This window comes from Xyrauchen texanus, chromosome 1, assembly GCF_025860055.1.
Source record: "Xyrauchen texanus isolate HMW12.3.18 chromosome 1, RBS_HiC_50CHRs, whole genome shotgun sequence".
Classification (NCBI taxonomy): domain Eukaryota; kingdom Metazoa; phylum Chordata; class Actinopteri; order Cypriniformes; family Catostomidae; genus Xyrauchen; species Xyrauchen texanus.
Window position 1 is genome coordinate 46,557,150 of NC_068276.1, and position 21,035 is coordinate 46,578,184.

The 21,035-nt window shown below is 37.5% G+C and overlaps 1 protein-coding gene across 3 annotated transcripts; it reads right to left on the minus strand.

Moving 5' to 3' along the window:
* Window positions 1-14: 14 nt before the first annotated feature.
* LOC127646954 (ADAMTS-like protein 5) lies at window positions 15-19,202 on the minus strand. Of its 3 annotated transcripts, none has more exons than XM_052130954.1 (14): window positions 18,708-19,202; window positions 17,109-17,785; window positions 14,997-15,069; window positions 10,656-10,807; window positions 9,394-9,454; window positions 8,591-8,696; window positions 8,377-8,504; window positions 5,943-6,066; window positions 4,271-4,357; window positions 3,786-3,949; window positions 3,069-3,294; window positions 1,375-1,482; window positions 1,064-1,135; window positions 15-970 (listed from the first exon to the last, which is right to left on the minus strand). In XM_052130954.1, the coding sequence occupies exons 2-14, from the start codon at window positions 17,123-17,125 to the stop codon at window positions 642-644; spliced, it is 1,647 nt and encodes a 548-aa protein (XP_051986914.1). In that variant the 5' UTR covers window positions 17,126-17,785; window positions 18,708-19,202; the 3' UTR covers window positions 15-641. The 3 variants fall into 3 exon arrangements, with proteins under 3 accessions (XP_051986914.1, XP_051986921.1, XP_051986929.1); XM_052130961.1 differs by lacking the exon at window positions 18,708-19,202 and adding an exon at window positions 17,987-18,170; XM_052130969.1 differs by having other exon boundaries at window positions 17-970; window positions 4,271-4,354; window positions 18,708-19,201.
* Between the last annotated feature and the right edge of the window lie 1,833 nt (window positions 19,203-21,035).

Consider the following 21,035-nt stretch of genomic DNA (forward strand, 5'->3'; position numbering starts at 1 on the left):
TATATATATATATATATATGTATATATATGTATATGTGTGTGTGTGTGTTTGTGTGTATGTATTTGTTGCTTATCTTAGGTGTGTAAAAATATATTTGACAGCTTATAATGTGACAGAGCAGAAGTTCTCAAACACTTTTCACTGTGGCAAACATATAGATGGTACAACATTTAAAATGATAAGGCTATATGTAAATGCAGGTTTCATCTACAAATACCTTTGACATATAAATACATATAATAAAAATAAAAAAAATTCACAATGATAAATGACAATATGATAAATATACATGCTGTCAAGTAATTTTATGCCATTAACAAACATGCGGTGCAAGAAAAAGCATCATACATTCTGTGTATAATATTTACTTTGTATATACGGTTTAAAGGAAGGTGAAACTGTCCACCTAAAGTGCTTCATTTAGTGACTCTCTTTGCCTTGGCTTGCCTCATGTACTCATGGACATAATTTATCCTGACAAACTATCCATTGTCCCTTTAAAGGTATGCAAACTTCACGTCACTTATTTAAATTCAGCGTCAGAGAAGATTTGCAGTCTTTGCATGCCTTGTTTCTTAGCATGTGAGTCGAACAACAGGATAAGCGTTCAGTTAAGTAGTGTAAAAGGCACCATGTGTGTTTATCCCCTGAACGGAGTTCTAGTTCCTCTATTACCGCAGAGCTCCTCTAGGGGGCGAAGAAGGCTATCCTCACGTGCTCGATATGGCTGAGCGTAGCTGTCCTCTTCTATCAGAATACGATTGAGAGTGTGTTCGTAATTAATATGCCGTCGCAGCATTAACACATACTGGTGGCCCTCCTCAAGGGGGGGACAGTCACATTTGTTGGGTGCCCATAGGAACTCACGATGCTCCAGACGGTAGCGGTTGCGGTATGTGTGGATGATATGGATGTCGTAGCGGGTTTCTTCACCATGATATAATTTTTCCAGAACTTTTGCTCTGAACACTATCGTAGCAGAAAGTATATTGTCAAATATAAAATAGAGCCAGTTATGTATATGAAAAAACATTTGTTGTGAGACATGTTGGTTGACCTCACCAAAATCTTTTTGGCAATACTGTCGCTGACGCTCCCCTTTTCCCCGTGCCCTCCAACATTTCCCACAGTGGCCTACAAAAGGATTATTACAAATATTTAATTAATAAATAAGAATCTATTAATTAAATAATAATGTTTTAGAAGACCTAATCAGATGCCAAGATTGTAATGAATCAAATAATCAGTTGGAATGAAAAAGGAACAAATAGGCCTAAAAATAGGCCTCAGTTGTAAGAGAGGCTGTTCAAGGTGGTGGTAGGTGTTAAAATTTATTTATGGCCTGTATAAAAGGATTGATAACATGTGCTGACCTCTACGATGTATCTCAGGCAGCCGATTCCTGCGGTGTTCGTCTCTTTCCAACCGTGGAACTGGCTGCTGCTGATAGGGGGGTTGAAACGGCCAGTGGCCAGCAGGACCTGAGAGCATAACCTTGTAAATAACACTTGAATTTACAAAAGGCCCCTAACATTGAGCTTTAATAAAAAAAAAAAAAAAGACTCATTTCTGGCAAACATTTTCCATCACGTGTACTTTAAATCACCTTAACATTTAAATTACATCAAATTCATGCTTTTTTATCTTATGCTGATATCATCTCTACATTCAAGAACCAGCTGAAAACACATCTGTTCCGCGAGCACTTAACTATTCCACACTACTGTACAGGGTGGCCCAAAAAAATGGGGGCTCCATATTTGATTGCTTGTATCTTAAAAATGCAAAAAGGCGTTTGAACGATTTTTGGTGTACTACGACTTTTTGTAAACAACAAAATGACATCACTGTGAAGTCATCATGAGCAACTACTTTCTACAAATAAATTAATAAGTAAATCATTTAGGTAAGTTTTCAATGGCAGCAAACTTAGGTGCTTCTCTTTTGCCATGTGGCCCCATTTTATGGGGCTGTCGATTAAACATTTTTAATCAAATTAATTACATGATGTGCTAATTAATTGAATAATTCATATATATCAATATTTGCTGAGAAAGGCCCCCAAATATATTTTCAAAATAATGTATAATATATACAGTAAGAAATATAATACTTCAGATGATTAAAATATATTACATTATTGTGGCAGATAAGTAAACATTGATGAGATATTATATAAAGTGGTTTTAGAAGGTAATTTATAGTTTATTCAATATCACTGAACATAAGCCTATCATTGGCCTACAGTCCACAGCATTCCATTTTGCAATTGAATTTGACCATCGGTCCGTGGTAGACTTAAGAGATTTTCTAAGGACATGTCTATGAATATATGCATCAGACAGATGCTTTTGGAGAGTCTCACTTTGATTGCTTCATGTCATAAAAGCCTTTTCAGAACACTGTATCAGTTAAACGTGCATTCAGAGTTGGGGTCCGCCCAGCTGTGTTTGAACGGAAGACTCATGAAAACTTGAAGATGAAATTTCCTTATTATGGACCAGGGACATGATCAATTGTCGAATTTATTTTATGCATAATTTTTTAAATAATAATATAAATGATTCAATATTGCCATTAATTAACGTTTTTAAATCAATAGCCTAATATACAATATATATATATATATATATATATATATATATGTATACACATACATGCTACTGTGTATATATTTACTTAATATTGTTCTTAAGGCATGCTAGTCTATTACATACAGTGGCAATTCAGTACCAAATTAGCAATTTAGCATGATTACTCAATGATACAGTGTTAGAGTGATGGCTGCTAGAATTGGGGTAATTTTTTTGATAACAAATTACTTTTTCAAATAGTGATGGAGCTGTTTTTTACATCAATAATGTCCTGACTATACTCTGTGATTAGTTGAATGCCACTTTGGTGAATTAAAGTACCAATTTCTTTATGAAACGGCAAAATCTGTACATTATTCCAAACTTTTGGCCGCCTGTGTATATATATGTAAATATGTGTGTATATATGTATATCTACTGTATATGTATATGTATATTTAGTGTCCTTAACATTAGGAAATATAGGAGTTTACCCCAGAAAGGAAGTTTAGTGACTAGCTGTGGTGTTGTGCTTGTGGTAGTAGTTGTGGTAGTAGTTGTGGTAGTAGTTGTGGTAATGGATGTTGGAGGTCCAAAGGGCAGAAATTCTGCTGTGTGGTGAGGCTGCCGAAGTTGACTTCTCCCATGGTACAGAGCATAGCGATCTGGAGGGAGCCAATACTCATATTCTATCCCAGGGTTCTTATCAGTGGACAATACCTACAAACAGATCAGTAAAAAAATATAATTGAATACCTACTAATCATTAAAATACATAGTAAATAAACTTTCCATAAAAAAAAAAAACATTCTAAAAGGTAATATAAAAATTATATTTTTATATATTAAATAACAATAACTTAAACTAGACTAACATTTTACATTACATTTAAAGTTATGCTTGCCTGTGCAAATGTTGTCACAACTATGCTAGAGTGTTGTTTATGGTTGCCAGGGTGTTGATTTGTGGTTGTTAAGGTGTTCTGAGTGGTTGTTAGTTCATTGTTGCTAGGGTGATCAGAATAGTTGCTAGGGTGTTCTGTTTTTTTGCTTACTGGCCCATGATAAATATGGTTCTTTCTGGACTTTCTTTTTTTTTTTTACGTTTTACCATCTTACAGTTAAAAATCTGGTGAACCAAAATCTTTGTATGCACAATAGTGATAGTTGCTTTAGCAAGCAAAACTAATAAGTGTCATCGTAGAGCTAACCATAATGTGCAAATCCTCCTGAGTAGGTCCTGGAACTTCAAAACTCTCCCAGGTATCAGCAGAACGGCGGTACAGCAGTTTGGTTCCTGCCACACTGTACTCCCCTGGAACATTAATCTTCCAGTTCCCATTGATCACAAACTGAGAACGACCATTTTGGAGGGCTATAAAGTATGTTACAAAATGTGATTTTCTAAAAATACTTCACTAAAAAAGCACCTAATTTCCTCATAAAGCAGTTAGACAAAGTGCACTTTTTTTCTTTACAGCTAGTTCATGATTTCTTAGAGAATTTTATTTAAAAGGTGAAAAATTACTAGAAGTTCTGCAATTTTGACAATACGTCTATTTATGGGGCTAATAAAGGTATGCCTTTGTCTGTAGTCTCCTACAATTCTATCTCACACTGTGCACCTTGCCTCCTTTGCTTTGAAAAACACATGTTGAACCTCTAGCGGAGAGATCACACAGTACTGTGCTCTAACCTAGATAGTTTCTGCTGTTATCAGTCACTCTGATGTGCGTGGCTCCGGCCGGGATCATAGTGACCTCACTGTACCCAAACAGTCCTGCTGGGAAAAAACAGATGAAAGAATATTGTATCTCAATATTGAAAAAAACTAAAACTCTGATTTCCAACAGGTGCACACTCTTTCATGGAAAAACCTATATGTGTTTTTATGATTTCTGCAGCTGCACTTGTTGTCTTTGTGATCTGGCTGCAAGGTACTACAGAATTACGATCCAGGCAGTGCATTTCTCTTCTCCTTTGACTTTTGACCCTCCTTACAGAGCATTGTGCTGGCAGTCGCCCATCTGTTATCCTACTCTCAGAAATCCAGATGCTAGAGAGTGGGAACTGAGCACTTTTCAGATGGCCAAACAAAGCCAGTATTATCGCTGTTTTCCCCAATGTAAATGCTCTGTATTTTCAGTTGGCAAACGTGAGGTACGCTTTTAAAAGAGGTCCTGTTTCAAGCGGCGAAGTTCAAAGCCAGAGGTGCAGTGTTCTAAGTGTGTAGATATGTTTTTAAATGTGAGGGTAAAGAGAGAGAAAGAGAAGGGGAGAGAGAGAGAGAGAGAGAGAGAGGTGTCACTGTCACTTTCCCACAGAAACCACTTAGACCCTGTTTCCACTTGGTATTAAGATGCGTCTCGGGTGATCCGGTCACATGTGGTCAGGTGAGACACATCGCTGTTTACACCTGGTCATTTAAATGCATCTTCAGTGACCACTTGTGATCGGATTTGGAGGGGAGGAACTTACATCAATCACTATGTCAGTGTGTTCCTGCATGATAATAAATCTCAACAAAGTCAGAAAATTCAAAAAACGGTGCACTATTTCTCCCCGATGCAGCTGAAATTTAATCTATGCACAAAATCAACATTTCGAGCAGAAATGTCCGTTATTTTAGACGAGCTGCAGATGTTCGTGCATCTCAAAAGTGCCCCTGCGTGTTGATAGCAGACTCTGAAGAAGATCTGTGAAGTTCTCATGCTTGTGCATATATCCGCTGTTCTGATCGGATGCTTTTTCCTTTCAAAGCCGTTCGTAACCAGAAAAGTTTAAACTTTTGTTTTAGCGCAACGGTTGATTGACAGGCGAGGGGTGACGTTTCGCAGCTGCCAGGACGCATACTGGACGGATTTGCATTTACACCTCAAATGTGATGCGTTCAGATGTGTTTCTGACCACATACTGTACATATGTGGCTTTTGTGATCCGATCACAAAACGTATTAGAGCCCATTTATAGATCTGTATTTAGCGCTGGCCACATGTGATCCGATTACCAAAAACGCATCTTAATATCAGGTGGAAATGGGGTTAAGAATTAGGTTAAGAATTCCATGGCTAACTGCCAAATCTTAAAGTTCAGAGGCCACTGAGCTGCTCGGAGTAACAACCTTCATAGAAGTATTAATGCCATTATCTTTTGGTCACACCCCTCACATTAATGTTTTAATACTACTGAAACTATTGATTTCAAAGTATCAAAGTTCTTTGACTATTGCATAGAACAAGTCAATTGAGCTTCTGCACCTACTATATCTTTTCTAGACAAAACTGAATGAACACATAGCAGAATTCTGAAATGATTTATCTGTTCTACTGTTTAGAACAAGTCTGAGTGTCGTTAGATTCATAGCTGACCATTGTTCACCCCGTTGCTCTGGTAGACGCTTCGGTGATGAAGGCAGGTTGAGTTGTGGCCTCCACACACCATGCAGGCGTCCTCCTGCTGCTGAGATCCAAAGATCAAGTCACATCCTGGCTTCTGCACACACACACATACACACAAAAGCCCTGGGATTAGTGGTCAAAATACCAAGCAATGCCACATACAGTTTCAGGAGTACAAGCTGATCCAACAACGCTTGTGATGAAAACTGGCACCGCTCATGGCAGTCATACAGAATCTTGGGAATTTTCCAAGAAATAAACTTAGTCTGTCTAACTGTGAACTGTGTCTATTCATGTTTCTACTCTGGAGAAAGGACATACCTGAACCAAGTACTATTGGAAAGTTAACATGTCCTGCAGTTTGATATGCTATTCTCCATCTAACAAAATGTTTAATAGCACTTGCTCTTTCATAATTATTATTTATGCTGTTTTTATGACCTAATATTAATTGAGAGACTACTGTACATATAATATTCAAAATGTATTTGTCATACTGAAGGACCCATTTGAAATACACTAGGTGTAGGCAAAAAGGTGAAAAACTGTAAAGAAATTGTGACCAGTTTCAGGACAAAAGATATCTTGTTTCTTACACATTAATATAAATGTTAACCTAAAATCTAAAAAATCAGATGGGAAATCAAACATTCACTTTCAAATTCACTGCCAGATTACTGGAAAATGCCATCCCCCATGAGACATTTTTGCATCAGTTCAAATGTGATCACATTTCCCTTTAGCGCTACTGATGAGCAACCTTCGAAAGCAACCTTCGAAATGCGGGTCCCAGATCCGTGGAAACCAGGAAGTTGTCACATTCACATAAACAATGGCGAGCATGATTCGGAGGATGCATTTTTTCTCTAAAACTAATTTTGTACTCCACTGACATTTAGGTAAGGTTAACAAAATATGTATTCCTGTTAACTATGTGAACATTTCACCTGGAAACACGAGCTCAGATGTGTCAATACGTTCAACAACACTTCCAGTTTTGGCCACTTGGGGCAGTGGTTTGAATCTCAGTAAGCACAGACTGATTTAAGCGGCAGAACTTTCTATCTACTCTCACCAAATTCACAGCGTGATTAAAGGTCTTAAAAATAAATGCACACAAATCTATACTTAAATATTTTCAAGTGTGGAGTTTATGACAAATCTCTTTCAAAGAAAAGAGATCAAAGGCTGTCTAACATCATCAGTATTGGCAAAACAATCTGTTTCAACCCCACTACATGAATGTTTAACACTAAATTAAAGCTGGATCATCCTAAGACATCTGTGTGTGTTTCTAGGCTCACATATACAAACAGAGGCAGGTGAAACCAGACGGGCAGCTTACAGGCAGAGATCTCGCTCTGATTAAATATAATTTTTGTCTAAAAGTTATTAAATTAACATCAAATAGCAATACTTACAATTTCCCTTATATGTAAAGTGGTGGTTCCATGTTACAGTGATGGTTTAGTACAATGATATTTTGCTATATCATGGTACTGAATGATTACCATATACCTGTATACGGTATTTTTGTAGTACCATAAACAGTATGGTACTCCAAGGTACTTTAAATAACAAGGTACTCAACTATTGGTTGAGGAGAGTCCCCTGTTTACTGTGTAAAGCACTGTGAGTGTAATGTCAGAAAAGCTGTATAAATGTAACGTTCGTTCATTCATTCATTAAATACCATGGTATGGTACATGATACACAATCATCTAAATTAACTGGTTTTATTTAAATGAACTAGTTGAAGTCAAAAATATTATTTAATATGACTGAATCAACCGGAATATACAGTACAGTATAAAGGGATACGGCCTAAAGTAACACATTTCATATTTCAAAATATCATATTGTTAATTTACATTTAATATTTAATTAAAACAGAATTGTGTATAATATGTATATTATCCCAAGTTCAATCAAAATGTAATTTTTTTGTAACTCGGACCTTATATTTACACATCAACAAACTTGTGGGCCTTGTGCGTAACAAAATCAACAAAAGAAAAAGTAATTAACAACATTAGTTAACATGAACTAACAATGAACAATACTTTTACTGAATTTATTAATGTTAGTTAATGTTAATAAATTAATATACTACTAATTTTTTAAAATCCAAAGTTGTATAAGTTAATGTTATTTAATGCACTACAAACTAACAATGAAAAATTTTATTTTTATAAACAAACATTAACTAAGATAAATAAATGCTGTAAAACAATGATTACACTAACAATAATGTTAATGAATGGAAACTTATTGCAAAGTGTTACCAGTAATTTTAAGGTAGATATAGCTCTTTTAAGGTAAAAACTTCTCATTTTAACTTTTATAGTGAGGGAAAGATTTTGTTATTGCTAGCTATTATGAAACTAACAAAGCAGCTACTCACCAGACACTTTCCATTCACACAGACAGCCCCCTGTTCTATTGGGCAAGGAGTGCCATCAAGGACCTGCCCAAAGTTGTAGTAGAAATTGTGTCCAAGAGCTAGGCAGCTGAGCTCACAGGGGTCAGAACCTGAAGCAAAGGTGACAGGGCATCAATTCAGACATTTCAGTCAGAATACATAAAGGATTTAAAGAGGTAAGCCATGCTTCACTGACCTCCATGAAAGGTTGTCCAGTGGTAACTTTTGCCAGCAACTAAGGGTCTGTCATTGAAAGCTTCACACTGCATTTCTCTAAAGTCCTGAGAGCCAGCCGCACACTCCTGATGTTACAAACACAAAGCTCAAGAGAAAACATATACACACACACACACAGCCTGGGTAAACCTGCTAAAGCCCTGATTCATTAACACTCTGAATCATTAGACCAGTCCCAGCAGGGGCCTGGGTAGCTCAACGAGTATTAATGCTGACTACCACCCTTGGAGTTGTGAGTTCGAATCCAGGTCTCCTAAGCAACCAAATTGGCCCGGTTGCTAGGGAGGGTAGAGTCACATGGGGTAACCTCCTTGTGGTCGCGAATAGTGGTTCTCGATCTCAATGGGGCACATGGTAAGTTGTGTGTGGATCGCAGAGAATAGCATGAGCCTCCACATGCTGAGTTTCCGTGGTGTCATGCACAGCGAGCCACGTGATAAGATGCATGGATTATTGACTGTCTCAGAAGCAGAGGCAACTGAGACTTGTCCTCTGCCACCCGCCACTCCACCAAGAGGACCTACTAAGTAGTGGGAATTGGGCATTCCAAATTGGGAGAAAAGGGGATATTTTTAATTTTTAAACAGTCCCAGCAGCCTCAATCACACTCTCACACTCATCTATGTGCTAACACAGACAAAGTTCTGCAAAAACAATGCAAGTGATAATTTTGGTAATACCAAAAATACTAATATTAAAATCAACTGCGCATAAATGCTACCTTTCCACTAGAATAAAAGTGTGACTCAGGATTTACTGCACCTTTGTGTTGCAGATCTTGTATTGCCTGGTGTCCCCTGGGCACGCCCGTCCCACTAGATTTCTAGAGGGAAACAAAACAAAGATAATTTTTAGATGTATAAAATTAGTGTAGATTTTATACGAATCACATGAGCGTGATCAAAAGAAACAGCAATTAGAATGGAACATTTGTATGTGATTTATAACAGTCACAGTGATTATGGCAAGTAGAACGTCTCCATGGAAAAACATTCCTATCAAACAAACATAGTCCTTTCCCTAACTCTAACCGTCTGTTACCTCAGAAATCAGAAGGGAATGGTACACTGTAAAAAGTTTACAGTTAATTTTGTTGGTGAAACCTAATGTAGTCAAGTTGATTCAGACATGTTACTGAATAGTTCACCCAAAAATGAAAATTCTCTCATAATTTCCTCACACTTTGTATGACTTTCTTTCTTCTGCAGAACACAAATAAATATTTTTAGAAGATTATCTCAGCTCAGTAGGTACATTCAAATCAAGTGAATGCTGGCCAGAACTTTGAAGTTCCAAAATGAAATATGACTCCAGTGGTTAAATCCATATCTTCAGAAGTGATATGCTAGGTCTGGGTGAGAAACAGATCAATATTTAAGTCCTTTTGTCCAATAAATGTCAACTTTCACCAGCCCTCCTAAGTGCTCTCTTCTCTCCTAAGATATCTACTTTTGTTTTTGGTGATTCTCATTCTTTGTGCATATTGACACCTACTGGGCAGGGAGGAGAATTTATAGTAAAAAAAAAGTACTTAAATATTGATCTGTTTCTCACTTCACACTTATGATATCACTTCTGAAGACATGGATTTAACCACTGTAGTTATATGAATTAATTTTATTCTGCCTTAATGTGCTTTTTAGAGCTTCAAAGTTCTGGCCACCATTCACTTGCATTTTATGGACCTACGAAGCTGAGATATTTTTCTCAAAATCTTTGTTTGTTTCAGCAGAAGTCATACACATCTAGTGTGGCATGAGGGTGAGTAAACGGTGAGAGTATTAATTTGGTTGAACTATTCCTTTAAATTAGATGTTACCACATAATACAATTTTTTGGGTTAACATTTTTTTTGGTTGGTTGCTAGAAATCCAGGAACACATCCTATTTTGTACAATCACTGGCACTGTGATACGCGATTAAACCAGGACAGCATCTCTCCTTGTACACAGATTCTTAATTTTCATTATTTCTGTACATACAGAGAAGATAGTGTGATGTGGTGAGCCGAGGCTTTGATTTACCTGGTGATGCATGAGCGTGTACGAACAGAGGCTCCTCCCCCACAGGAGCTTGAGCACTCGGACCAGCCGCCCCACGACGCCCACTCATTCATGAAAAGCAGTTGGCTCCAGATCTTTTGACCATCATCTCCAACCTCTACTCTCCTGGATGACTGCAAATACATAAAAAAAAAATGAAGTGCATTTGAAAGGTTGCAGAACAACAACAAAGAGAGACTGAATGGCAGAATACCTGAGTACTAAATTTCCTCACTTATGCCGTGCTAAGGTGTTTTTGCACTAAACTGTAAAAATTAATAAGCTGTATAATTTTTTTTTTTTAAAAACAGCACTCGATGGGGCCATATTAATTTCTTATTAATATATCTATATATATATATATATATATATATATATATATATATATATATATATATATAAAATTAATAACAAATACAAAAAGGAAATAAGGTTCAACGAAATGCGGTGAAGGCCAGCCCCTGCACGTGTGCACACAGGTGGGCAAAGTCCACACATACATTCATATGCATCCCAAATAATTATCAAACGATGGACAAAACTGAGAGTTCTCTTGCACAATGCATGCTCTCACGTCTTACCCCCTTTCCAACACACTCTTGTGCATCAAAAAACTCTGGTTCTTAAAGGGGCCATGTCCAATCCATGACCAGAGTTCAACTACATGAAAATTCTCCACTTGGCTACATTAATTTTGTGTGTTTCCTTAAGTATTCAGGTTGATTCAATGATGTTGAATAACATTTTGGACTTGAATAAAACAAGTTTATTTTGATGTTACCAAATAAGGCACATTTTTTTCAACGTACACAGAAACTTGCAATTGTAACAGTACCTTATAAAGTGATAATTCACCCAAAAAAATGCAAATTCTCTCATCATTTACACACTCACATGCCATCCCAGATGTGTATGACTTTCTTCAGCAAAACACAAATTAATATTTTAAGAAGAATATTTCATCTCTGTATGTTCTCCCAATGTAAATGAATTGTGACCAGAACTCAGAAAGTCAAAAAATGACAAAAATAAGTAATAAATGTTATCCAAATAACTACAGGGGTTAATTCCATGTTTTTTTTGGAGCAATGTGATAGGTTTGGATGAGAAAAAGATCAATATTTAGGTCCTTTTTTACTATCAATCTCCACCTTTGACCAGCCCCAACCAGTAGGTGGCTGAATGTGAAAGTCACTTCAACACCAGCATGTGCATGTGAAATTGTAGCTGTACAGTTAAAAAAAAAAAACTTAAATATTGATCTTTTTCTTACCCACACTTATCAAATAGTTTCAGATAATATGGATTTAACTACTGAAGTTTTATGGATTACTTTTATACTGCCTTTTGCACTTTTGTTCTAGTCACCATTCGCTTGCATTGTGGGGATCAACAGAGCTGAAATATTCTTTTACAAATCTTCGTTTGTGTTTTGCAGAAGACAAAAAGTCGCATCTGAGATGGCATAAGGGTGAGTAAATTATGAGAGAATTTGTATTTTTGGGTGAACTATCCCTTTAAGGAGAAATTTAAACCTGACTAAACTTAGATTTATTTTTTGTTTGTGTAATTTAGCTTGATTCAGATAAATTATGTTTGACTTGAATCAAACCATTCATACATCCAATCATCTTCTATAGCCGCTTGTCCTTTGTAGTGTCACGTGGAGTGCTGGAGACTATCCCAGCTGTCTCAGACCTAAGGCAGGGAAACGCAATGGATAAGTGGCCAGTCCATCACAGGGCTAACACCCAGACAAACACGTTCACACACTCACACCTATGGGCAATTTAGATTCTTCATTGCACTTGCTCTGCATGTATTTGGACTCTGGAAGAAACCAGAGTACCAGAGGGACCCAAGTGAACACGGGGAGAACATGCAAACTCCACACAGAAAGGACCAGGATGAGCCGGGACTCGAACCAGGTATCTTCTTGCTGTGAGGCGCCAGTGCTACCCCTGAAGGCGACCTTTCAACCCCTAAATCAAACCAGTTAATTTAAAGGTTACCCCATAAAGTACATTTTTAAGGATAGCATTTTATTTTTCAGTGCACAGGGAAAACAGGTTAACATATAGCAGTAACTGTATTTGTTTTTGCTGTGTTGGAACACGCAGATTTATCATGATTTGTATAGCAGTTGCAGTTATTACCATTTTCTAAGTCAACTGACATACTGTATGTACTTCAAAACCTTAAACCCAAAGGTAATTTTAAAAGAAATGTTGACTCTGGGGTATGATTATTGGAAAGAGATTTGGGAGACTTTGGTTGAAAAATAAATTAAGAATTCTGATATGATCTTGTGGTGAAATGTGCTTGTTGGCTTTCTGTGGAGGAGTGCACTAAGTTATTGCTCTTTCTGTAAGTCAGCTGATGTATGATAAGTACTGAACAGAAGGTATCCTGTGCTTGCACTCTAAATTATTGCATACTACTGCTTAGGACACATGATATGAGAGGCCACCAAAACATTTCCTGCTCATCAGACATGCTAGATGGCACTTGACATTTGTGGAAGTGTGGTGAGTATTCCCCAGGTGCTGGACAGCAGATGCCACATCATCTCCATTACACACAGCCCCCATTACACAAGCAGTATTCCTATCAGACCACCACTAATTGTCCTCAAAGATAACATTACTCTGTCATTCTTTGACACATTCCTGGCTTTGATCCGAGACAAACAAGCAGTAACAGACTAAGAAGAGAGAGCAGTTTCCATTAGTTCCTTGAGGCTTACCTGTTTCCCTACAAGATGTGTGTGTGTGAGTGTGAGTGTGAGTGTGAGTGTGAGTGAGAGAGAGAGAGAGAGAGAGAGAGAGAGAGAGAGCGTATGTATTTAAATGTTATGTAGGTGTGGAGAGCTCACACTTCTGCTTCTATCAGGTTAAACAATCTCATAGACAGCAGCTGTTTTCTTTCCTAAAATAAAAATCATCTGTGGTTTCACGTAAATCTAATTTGAGCAACATAGAGTGTCACACGGGGCGTGTAAACGCATCAAAACAATATTAAATGATTTAGGCATACACATAGAGCATTGAACTTGCATTCCATAGTTTGATCCCAAAAGGTGTGTTTTACTGGCACACATCTGACTCCTTTTTTGTGCTAAGTTTTGTACAAGTTTTTCAAGTTTAACCCTTTCAAAGGAGAATACAAGAAAGCTTCACTGAAATTTTTATTTACCTAAAAATTATCTCTGTGTGTTAACATATATGAACTTTGTTTTTTCAAACTTATCAATGAATCAGCCTGAATACATTGGGTTACACCAATAAAATTCATGTTTATGGTTAGATCAGGTAGAAAGAGCTCTTTATTGTAACAATTGCAGGTTACTACTTTCTACAGTGTAAGAGGATTTTTTCTCAGTTTGGATGAAGTCATCTAATAAGGTTATCATGGCAGGATGAAATGGAATGTGTTTTGAATCTTCTGACCCAATATATCCTAGAGACTTGTGTTGAATAGGGGTCTAGTAATGAGTGGGGATGTCTGACTGTGAGGGTTAAAACGACAGATGACTGCACTCACACAGACACAATAGTGCTTTATGACCGACGTCCATCATCTGCAATACCAGAATGACCTGGAACTGCCCTCATTACCAAGGCAAAGACTCAAATTAGTGTTGATGACCAAGTCTACCATGGGGCCCATGGGTAAGGTGGATTAATGAAATTGACATTTCACCTTCAAAACACCAGCTTCCTCCAAAAGGCAATTTTAAAAGAAATGATGACTTGGGAGTATTTTTCTTAGAAAGAGGTTTGGGAAAGTTTGCTGGGAAATAAAATTCTGAATTTTCATATTATCTCATGGTGCAATGAGCTTGGCTTCCAGTGGATAGGACCAGTATGTGTTGCTTTCATAGAGAAGTGTGAAAGTCATTCCAGTGGAATGAAGATGATAATGAATGGTTGATAAGACCTAGCTTGGATCTTACACAGGAGGTGAATGGGAAAATTACTGGGTGAAGTCCACAGGGTATCAAAGGCAGAGTAACATGCAAAGTTTTCCTCCATTTGCCAATGCAACTTAAAGGTTAAAGAGAGAATATGAGCCAAACATCATGTTCTTCTTAACTGGGAATTTTTTAAATGTATGTAATCAGCAATTTAGGCTTATTAAATTGCACCTCTCCTCTCTCCTGCCCACTCCCGATGTAAGCCTAGCTGAAGGACAGGCCTCAGTGGTGAGGCGACGATGGTGCGAGAGAGAGAGTGGCGGGTTGTTCCGCCACAGGCGTTATATAAACTCTACTGTATATGCTAATATTTTTTAAAGAGGGCAGTTTTTCAAGGACTATCTTACCCACTGAGATGACAGGCAACCTGGACACAGGAGCACTGTTACAAGGATGAGTGCCTTGCACAGAGACAGCTTCCTACAGACAAAGAAAATAAATCATGTAAATTGATGTCAATCACCATTCATCCATCCATCAATCTTCTATAGCTGCTTGTGCTATGTAGGGTTGCGGGTAGTGCTGGAGCCTATCCCAGCTGTCTCAGGCCGAAGGCAGAGAAACACCCTGGACAGGTGGCCAGTCTGTCAATCACCAAATCCACTTAATAAGACACATACCCCCATCCCTTTAGAATTAAGGTGTGGAGCCAGGACACCATTTCTCCATCGTGTGTGTACAAACCTAATGAGGTTAAAGGAATAGTTCACCCAAAAATGAAAGTTCGCTCATCATTTACTCACACTTATGCCGTTCCAAATGTGTATGACTTTCTTTCGTCTGCTGAACTCAGATTAAGATTTTTAGAAGAATTTCCTAGCACATTTGGTCCATACAATGCAAGTGAATGGGTGCCAAACTTTTAAAGCTAAAAAAAAAAAAAAAATCACATGAGTCAGCATAAAAGTAATCCATAAGACTGTGGTTAAGTCAATGTCTTCAGAAGCGATATGATAGGTATGGGTGAGAAACAGATGCCTTTCACATTCTTCTCATCTTTTTGGTGATTCACATTCTTCATACATACCACCCCATACTGGTGATAATATAACACTTCTGAAGATATGGGTTATACTGCTGGTGTTATATGGATTACTTCAATTATGTTTTATGTGCTTTTCAGAGCGTTAACATTTCCTTGCATTGTATGGACTTACAGAGCTGAGATATTCTTCTTAAAATTACAATTTGTGTTCTGCAGAAGAAAGAAAGTCAACCACATCTGGGAAGGCATGAGTGTGAGTAAATGATGAGAGAATTTTCAATTTTAGGGTGAACACCCTGAGAACCTTTAAACATGATGAGGTTTTTAAAAGTTTTCTAGCTGTGCTCTGTTGCTACTAGTTGATAATACACTTGATGCTTTGAGAAATGTAGCCTAATCCATGGTTACCATATATTAAATATTTCACCACAGTGCCCTCTGATGTGGTTCTCCCTGATGTGTATTGTTTAATTATCCACAAATGATATGGACGAAAAACTAGGAGGAGAATGTTTACTGACTCCGGTTATAAACTGCTGTGCTGCATAATCATAAACGATGAGATAAAAAAAGAAGACAGACTGTAGTTAATGATTAATAATTAACTACATGAAACATCAGTACACTTAACAGTCCGGCATATTAGAGTATCGTTTATTGTCTGGATGAAAGGTCAAGAGGTCTATAACTAACAGGCAATAATGATGTTAAATTAGATTTGGTTTATATTGCTGCTCCAGTGAGCAGGTATAAGAACATAAACCTTGAGCCTCCCATGACCATGTAATAAAAAGGATATGACTTCACATTTATGGTGCTTTTAATGCTAAATGTATTTACTGTTCACTACTTATGAAGCCAAATGAAATAAAACCTTAAATGGGCATGTGGAACCATTACATTTCTTGCTAAAATCACAGAGCACTAAATCTAAACTTAACTGAAGAGATTAATCTGTTTATGAGTCATGCCTAAGCACCACAAGTTTATATGAAAAGTAAACTGTACTCCTCTTGAAGATTAGATTAAACAGCTGGATCGTTGATGCAAGAGTAGCTTATTTAATTCAACTGAAAAAATGTCCCCCAAACCAAAACCACCATGAATTATACAAACAAGACTTTTAACCTAAAATTACATTAAACTACCAGCAATGCAAAAGCTCATAATGATGCAAGTTTTTCATCTGTATTGCTGCAAATGTAACAATCACCAGCAATGAAGTTGAAAATATTGGGCTATAAATTCTTGAAAATCATGTTTGATTCTCCTAATACCCAATATGACCGCAATAAAATGCAAAAACTATAAAATTTAGGCAATATAATAAATAAGCATAGGCCTATGTATTCAAATAAGTAGACAACTTGTCACTTTGTCTTTTGCCATCTTTTCTTTAGCAACACAATGAATCAAATCATGAAAGTAATCACACACACACACATTCGAGAACTAGCATGATCCACATACATACCTGTTTGACTTTTGCATTGTTCATCAGGTGTCACACAATAACGTTAAATCCTCTCGAGGTCTGAAATCGGACTCATCTGATAAAGTAAAGACCATGAGCTGTGTGTTCCCAGTGGTTTTTATCATCAAAGAATTCGGGAAACCTTTCAGCATCCATGTTTTTGAAGAGTTTCCTCTCCTCTTCTCATGAAGTGGAAATTTTCCTGGAGATCTCTCAGACGAAGAACCCAGAGAAATGAGTTTGAACCACCAGAAGATGACCTGTCCACACAATCCAGCACTGACGCAGAAGATCTAATTAATTAATTAACTTTTTGTTTACGTTGTCTCCGCTCACGTGCATTATTTAAGAGATCAAAGACACATCTCCAAGATTACTAAGTGCCGTTTCAGATGAAGAGAAACATCAGACTCGCTTTAGTTTCATGTGGTCCAGTGTCCGTCCTCTCAAGAAGAAGGTCTTGTTATGCTTTATAAACGATTGCGCCGAGAGTTCAAGTGTTTTGTTCTCTCCAGATGTCTTCCTGTGAAGTCTACTTGAGCCTCGCAGTCACACACATATTAGGAAACCATTAGTTTTCCTTGAGGGAATGTAACGGTGCTTTAATATTGGCCATTACCTGTCCTCAGACGTAGGTAGGCCTACTACGACACATACAGTCAGTCGGTGGACATCACCTGACAAGAGATACAAACAATATTAGCATACATTTCTGCTAATTTGATCTTTTTGTTTATTTAAGATAACTGACTTTCAAATTACTGAGCAAAATAGCGATTATTTCTACTTCACCACAGAACAATTTCGCCCGCGAATTCTAATTGTAGCTCAAGACCGGTTGCCCACAGAAGCTAAGGAGGGTTGGGCCTGGTCAGTACCTGGATGGGAGACCTCCTGGGAAAACTAAAGTTGCTGCTGGAAAAGGTATTAAATAGGCTAGTAGGGGGTGTTCACCCGGCGGTCTGTATGGGTCCCAATGCCCCAGTACAGTGACGGGGACACTTTAAAAAGGCACCGTCCTTCGGATGAGACTTTAAACCGAGGACCATACTCTCTGTGGTCGTTAAAAATCCCAGGGCACTTCTCGTAAAGAGTAGGGGGGTAACCCCGGTGTCATGGCCATATTCGCCTCCTAATAATCCCCATCCATTAATTGGCTCAATAACTCTACTCTCTCCTCTTCACCAATAGCTGGTGAGTGGTGAGGTATTCCCGGAAAGACATCAATTAAATGGGTGCCATAAAATATAACACCTGTCTCTGTGACAGTGGCAAGGGCGTAGATTTGGCTTGAACTTTGGGGAACTATTAATATTGCGGACAAATTGTTTATTCGTATTATTATTAACAACTGAACTACTTATAAAAAAATTGGCGTCTTTCATCTTGTTGACGACGTTTTCTAAAAGTAACACTTCACCCGATTCTGTTCAATAGGCTACAGTGATTTCCCCTCACAGCCTCTCTTGGCTTATTCCATTAGTATGCTACCACAGAGCATCCTATCTAAGAGAATGGGAAAACTAACTCCTTGAGCGTTATCTTATGAAATAAAGAACACGCATATCAAGCAAAATAATTAAAGTAGCAGCAACTTACCCGTCAAACATCCGGCGTCCTTGATGATCAGAAATGTGTAAATGAAGCTTTAGTTTGTATTGATGTGAACTGAAATCATATGAGTTCAGTGCATCAGGATTGCGTGCAGTCGCGTTCACCTGAAGCTCAGCCCCAGTGTGGGTGCCTACATTCCGATGAAAAACTAGTAAACACGCCCCTCTTAAACTGAATGTTGCCCAATCCAGACTGTAAAGACTTCAATAACTGCAGTGCGTGTATACATTAAATTGTACTTCGGTTGTACGTCTTGAATTACAGGAAGTTTCCAGAGGTTTGAGGATGTGCTTATCATGACAAAAAGCTGAAATGATAAACTGCTGAAATGCACAGTTATAGGTGTGATCATATAGACTAAGTGATTAAAATGCTCAGTGTTTCCTGATATCAGATAATATCTATTACTATTTTCAAAATCACAATGACGCAGCTCAACAAGTTGAAAGGCTGCAGTTATATTGAGATCTCTGGCAGACCTGATCCCTGGCCATGGAAACAGTACCTAAAATAACTGCTATCAGCTGCAACGGATTATCACATACAGACCCTGGTGTTGTTATGTCTCTTGTCTCTGGGCACCTTGATTAAAAAAAAGAAAAGAAAGCAAAGTTAACCACCAGAGCTAACTACTCTACTCTAGAGCATGATGGTTGTTAAAGTGCCCCAGAGCCTCAAATGACATGCTTCAGCTTGCAGAGAAATTACATTAGCAAGTGTACAACACCTTTGTGCTCCTCAGTGCACATAGTCAGCCTCTGATTCACAACCACTTTAACCTGCCCCAGTCCACAGGATGTCAGGAGAGCACCACTCGACATTTCACACAGAAAACAATGCATTTTGAATTAAACAGAGTCAAGCAGAGTAGTTCATTGCTATAATGAAAGTTTGGGTGGTGTGGTTCAATATAATATCTTTCATGAGCACTAAATATGTGGCCATTTTGAGCGGACGCATAGATGCTTATGGTGTCTGTCTCCTGTCTGAGGTGACAGTAATTGTTAGCAGTTGCCTCAAAGAGCAGTCTGTGGTTTGTTGGCCAAACACTTGTGTGTACAATTTCATATTTTTATTGTTTTATTTTATTTCTGCAGGTTAGACATTCATAACCCCACCAAAAACCAACTGAATGAGCAATTGGATTGACCAAAATAAGCTTCAGTAACCACAAGACTTTTGGCGATTAAAAAAGAAACAATGTTTGACAACGTTTTAGAGATCTGTGCCTCTGCCTCACAGAGAATCAACACGTCTATGACTCTAATCCCCTTTAAAACGAAAATTGTGATTTTGGGAATAGAATCCTATGGTGCACCATAGGGATGCACAATTACTTAAATAAATAATCTAGATAACAATTACAGCTGCCACAATTAACTAATCATGAAACGTGTCAATTGTAGAACCATGTACACTGTTAAAGATTTTCTCGTCAAAAAACAATAAAGAAATGGCAGCAGGGTTGCCAGCATGTTACTGTCAAATTAATGGTGTCTTGCTATTGCTGAAATTAACAGCTAGATCCTGTTTTTACAGCTGCAGTATACAACTGTAATTTATCAGCATATAGCTGTCAAATTACAAACATATCTACTGTTGTTGAAATTAACAGCCATGTTCCCAGCATGCGCTTCGGCATGAAGAAATTACTTCAATTTTTAACTATTTACTGGTTTGTTTTGACATTGTTTTTGTTGTGGTCTGTTACTTGTACTTTAATGTTTAGCCTTTTCTTTTTTACATAAAAATATGTTTATTAATTGTCACCATTGTTGCTTTTGCATGCTGGGAGTTGATCTCTGTGTGTGTCTTGACAACAACTTGAATTATACTTTAAGTTCATCAAAACATAAAACACTCAATTTGCTGAAATTATTTTGCTGAAATAACCTTTACTGGTTTGCTTTTTATGTGTAATGCATCACCATTGCCCCATATAGTGACATTTGCAAGGTATGATCTTTGGGAACCAAGATGATATCATGATATTAAATGTACATTTTCCCCTAATGCCTTGCATAGAACAGCTATTTACCTTAAAACTAGTCACTTCACAGTGAGCTTGCTCTTGATCTCCCAGAATGCTACATTTTTTTATGCTAAATTGCTGTAGGAATTTGGCCGTAAATTTATAGCAATGTTTTACAGTGTAGATCTACCCATACTGCATCAAAATGCTATTTTACATTTTCTATTTAATGTGTGTTTTTGCACCGGTTGAGCATTGCAACCAATCACAGACAAGTATGTTACTTACTTTCTGTATATAATTCATTTATACTTTAATACCTGCTTTGTTTTCTACCACTG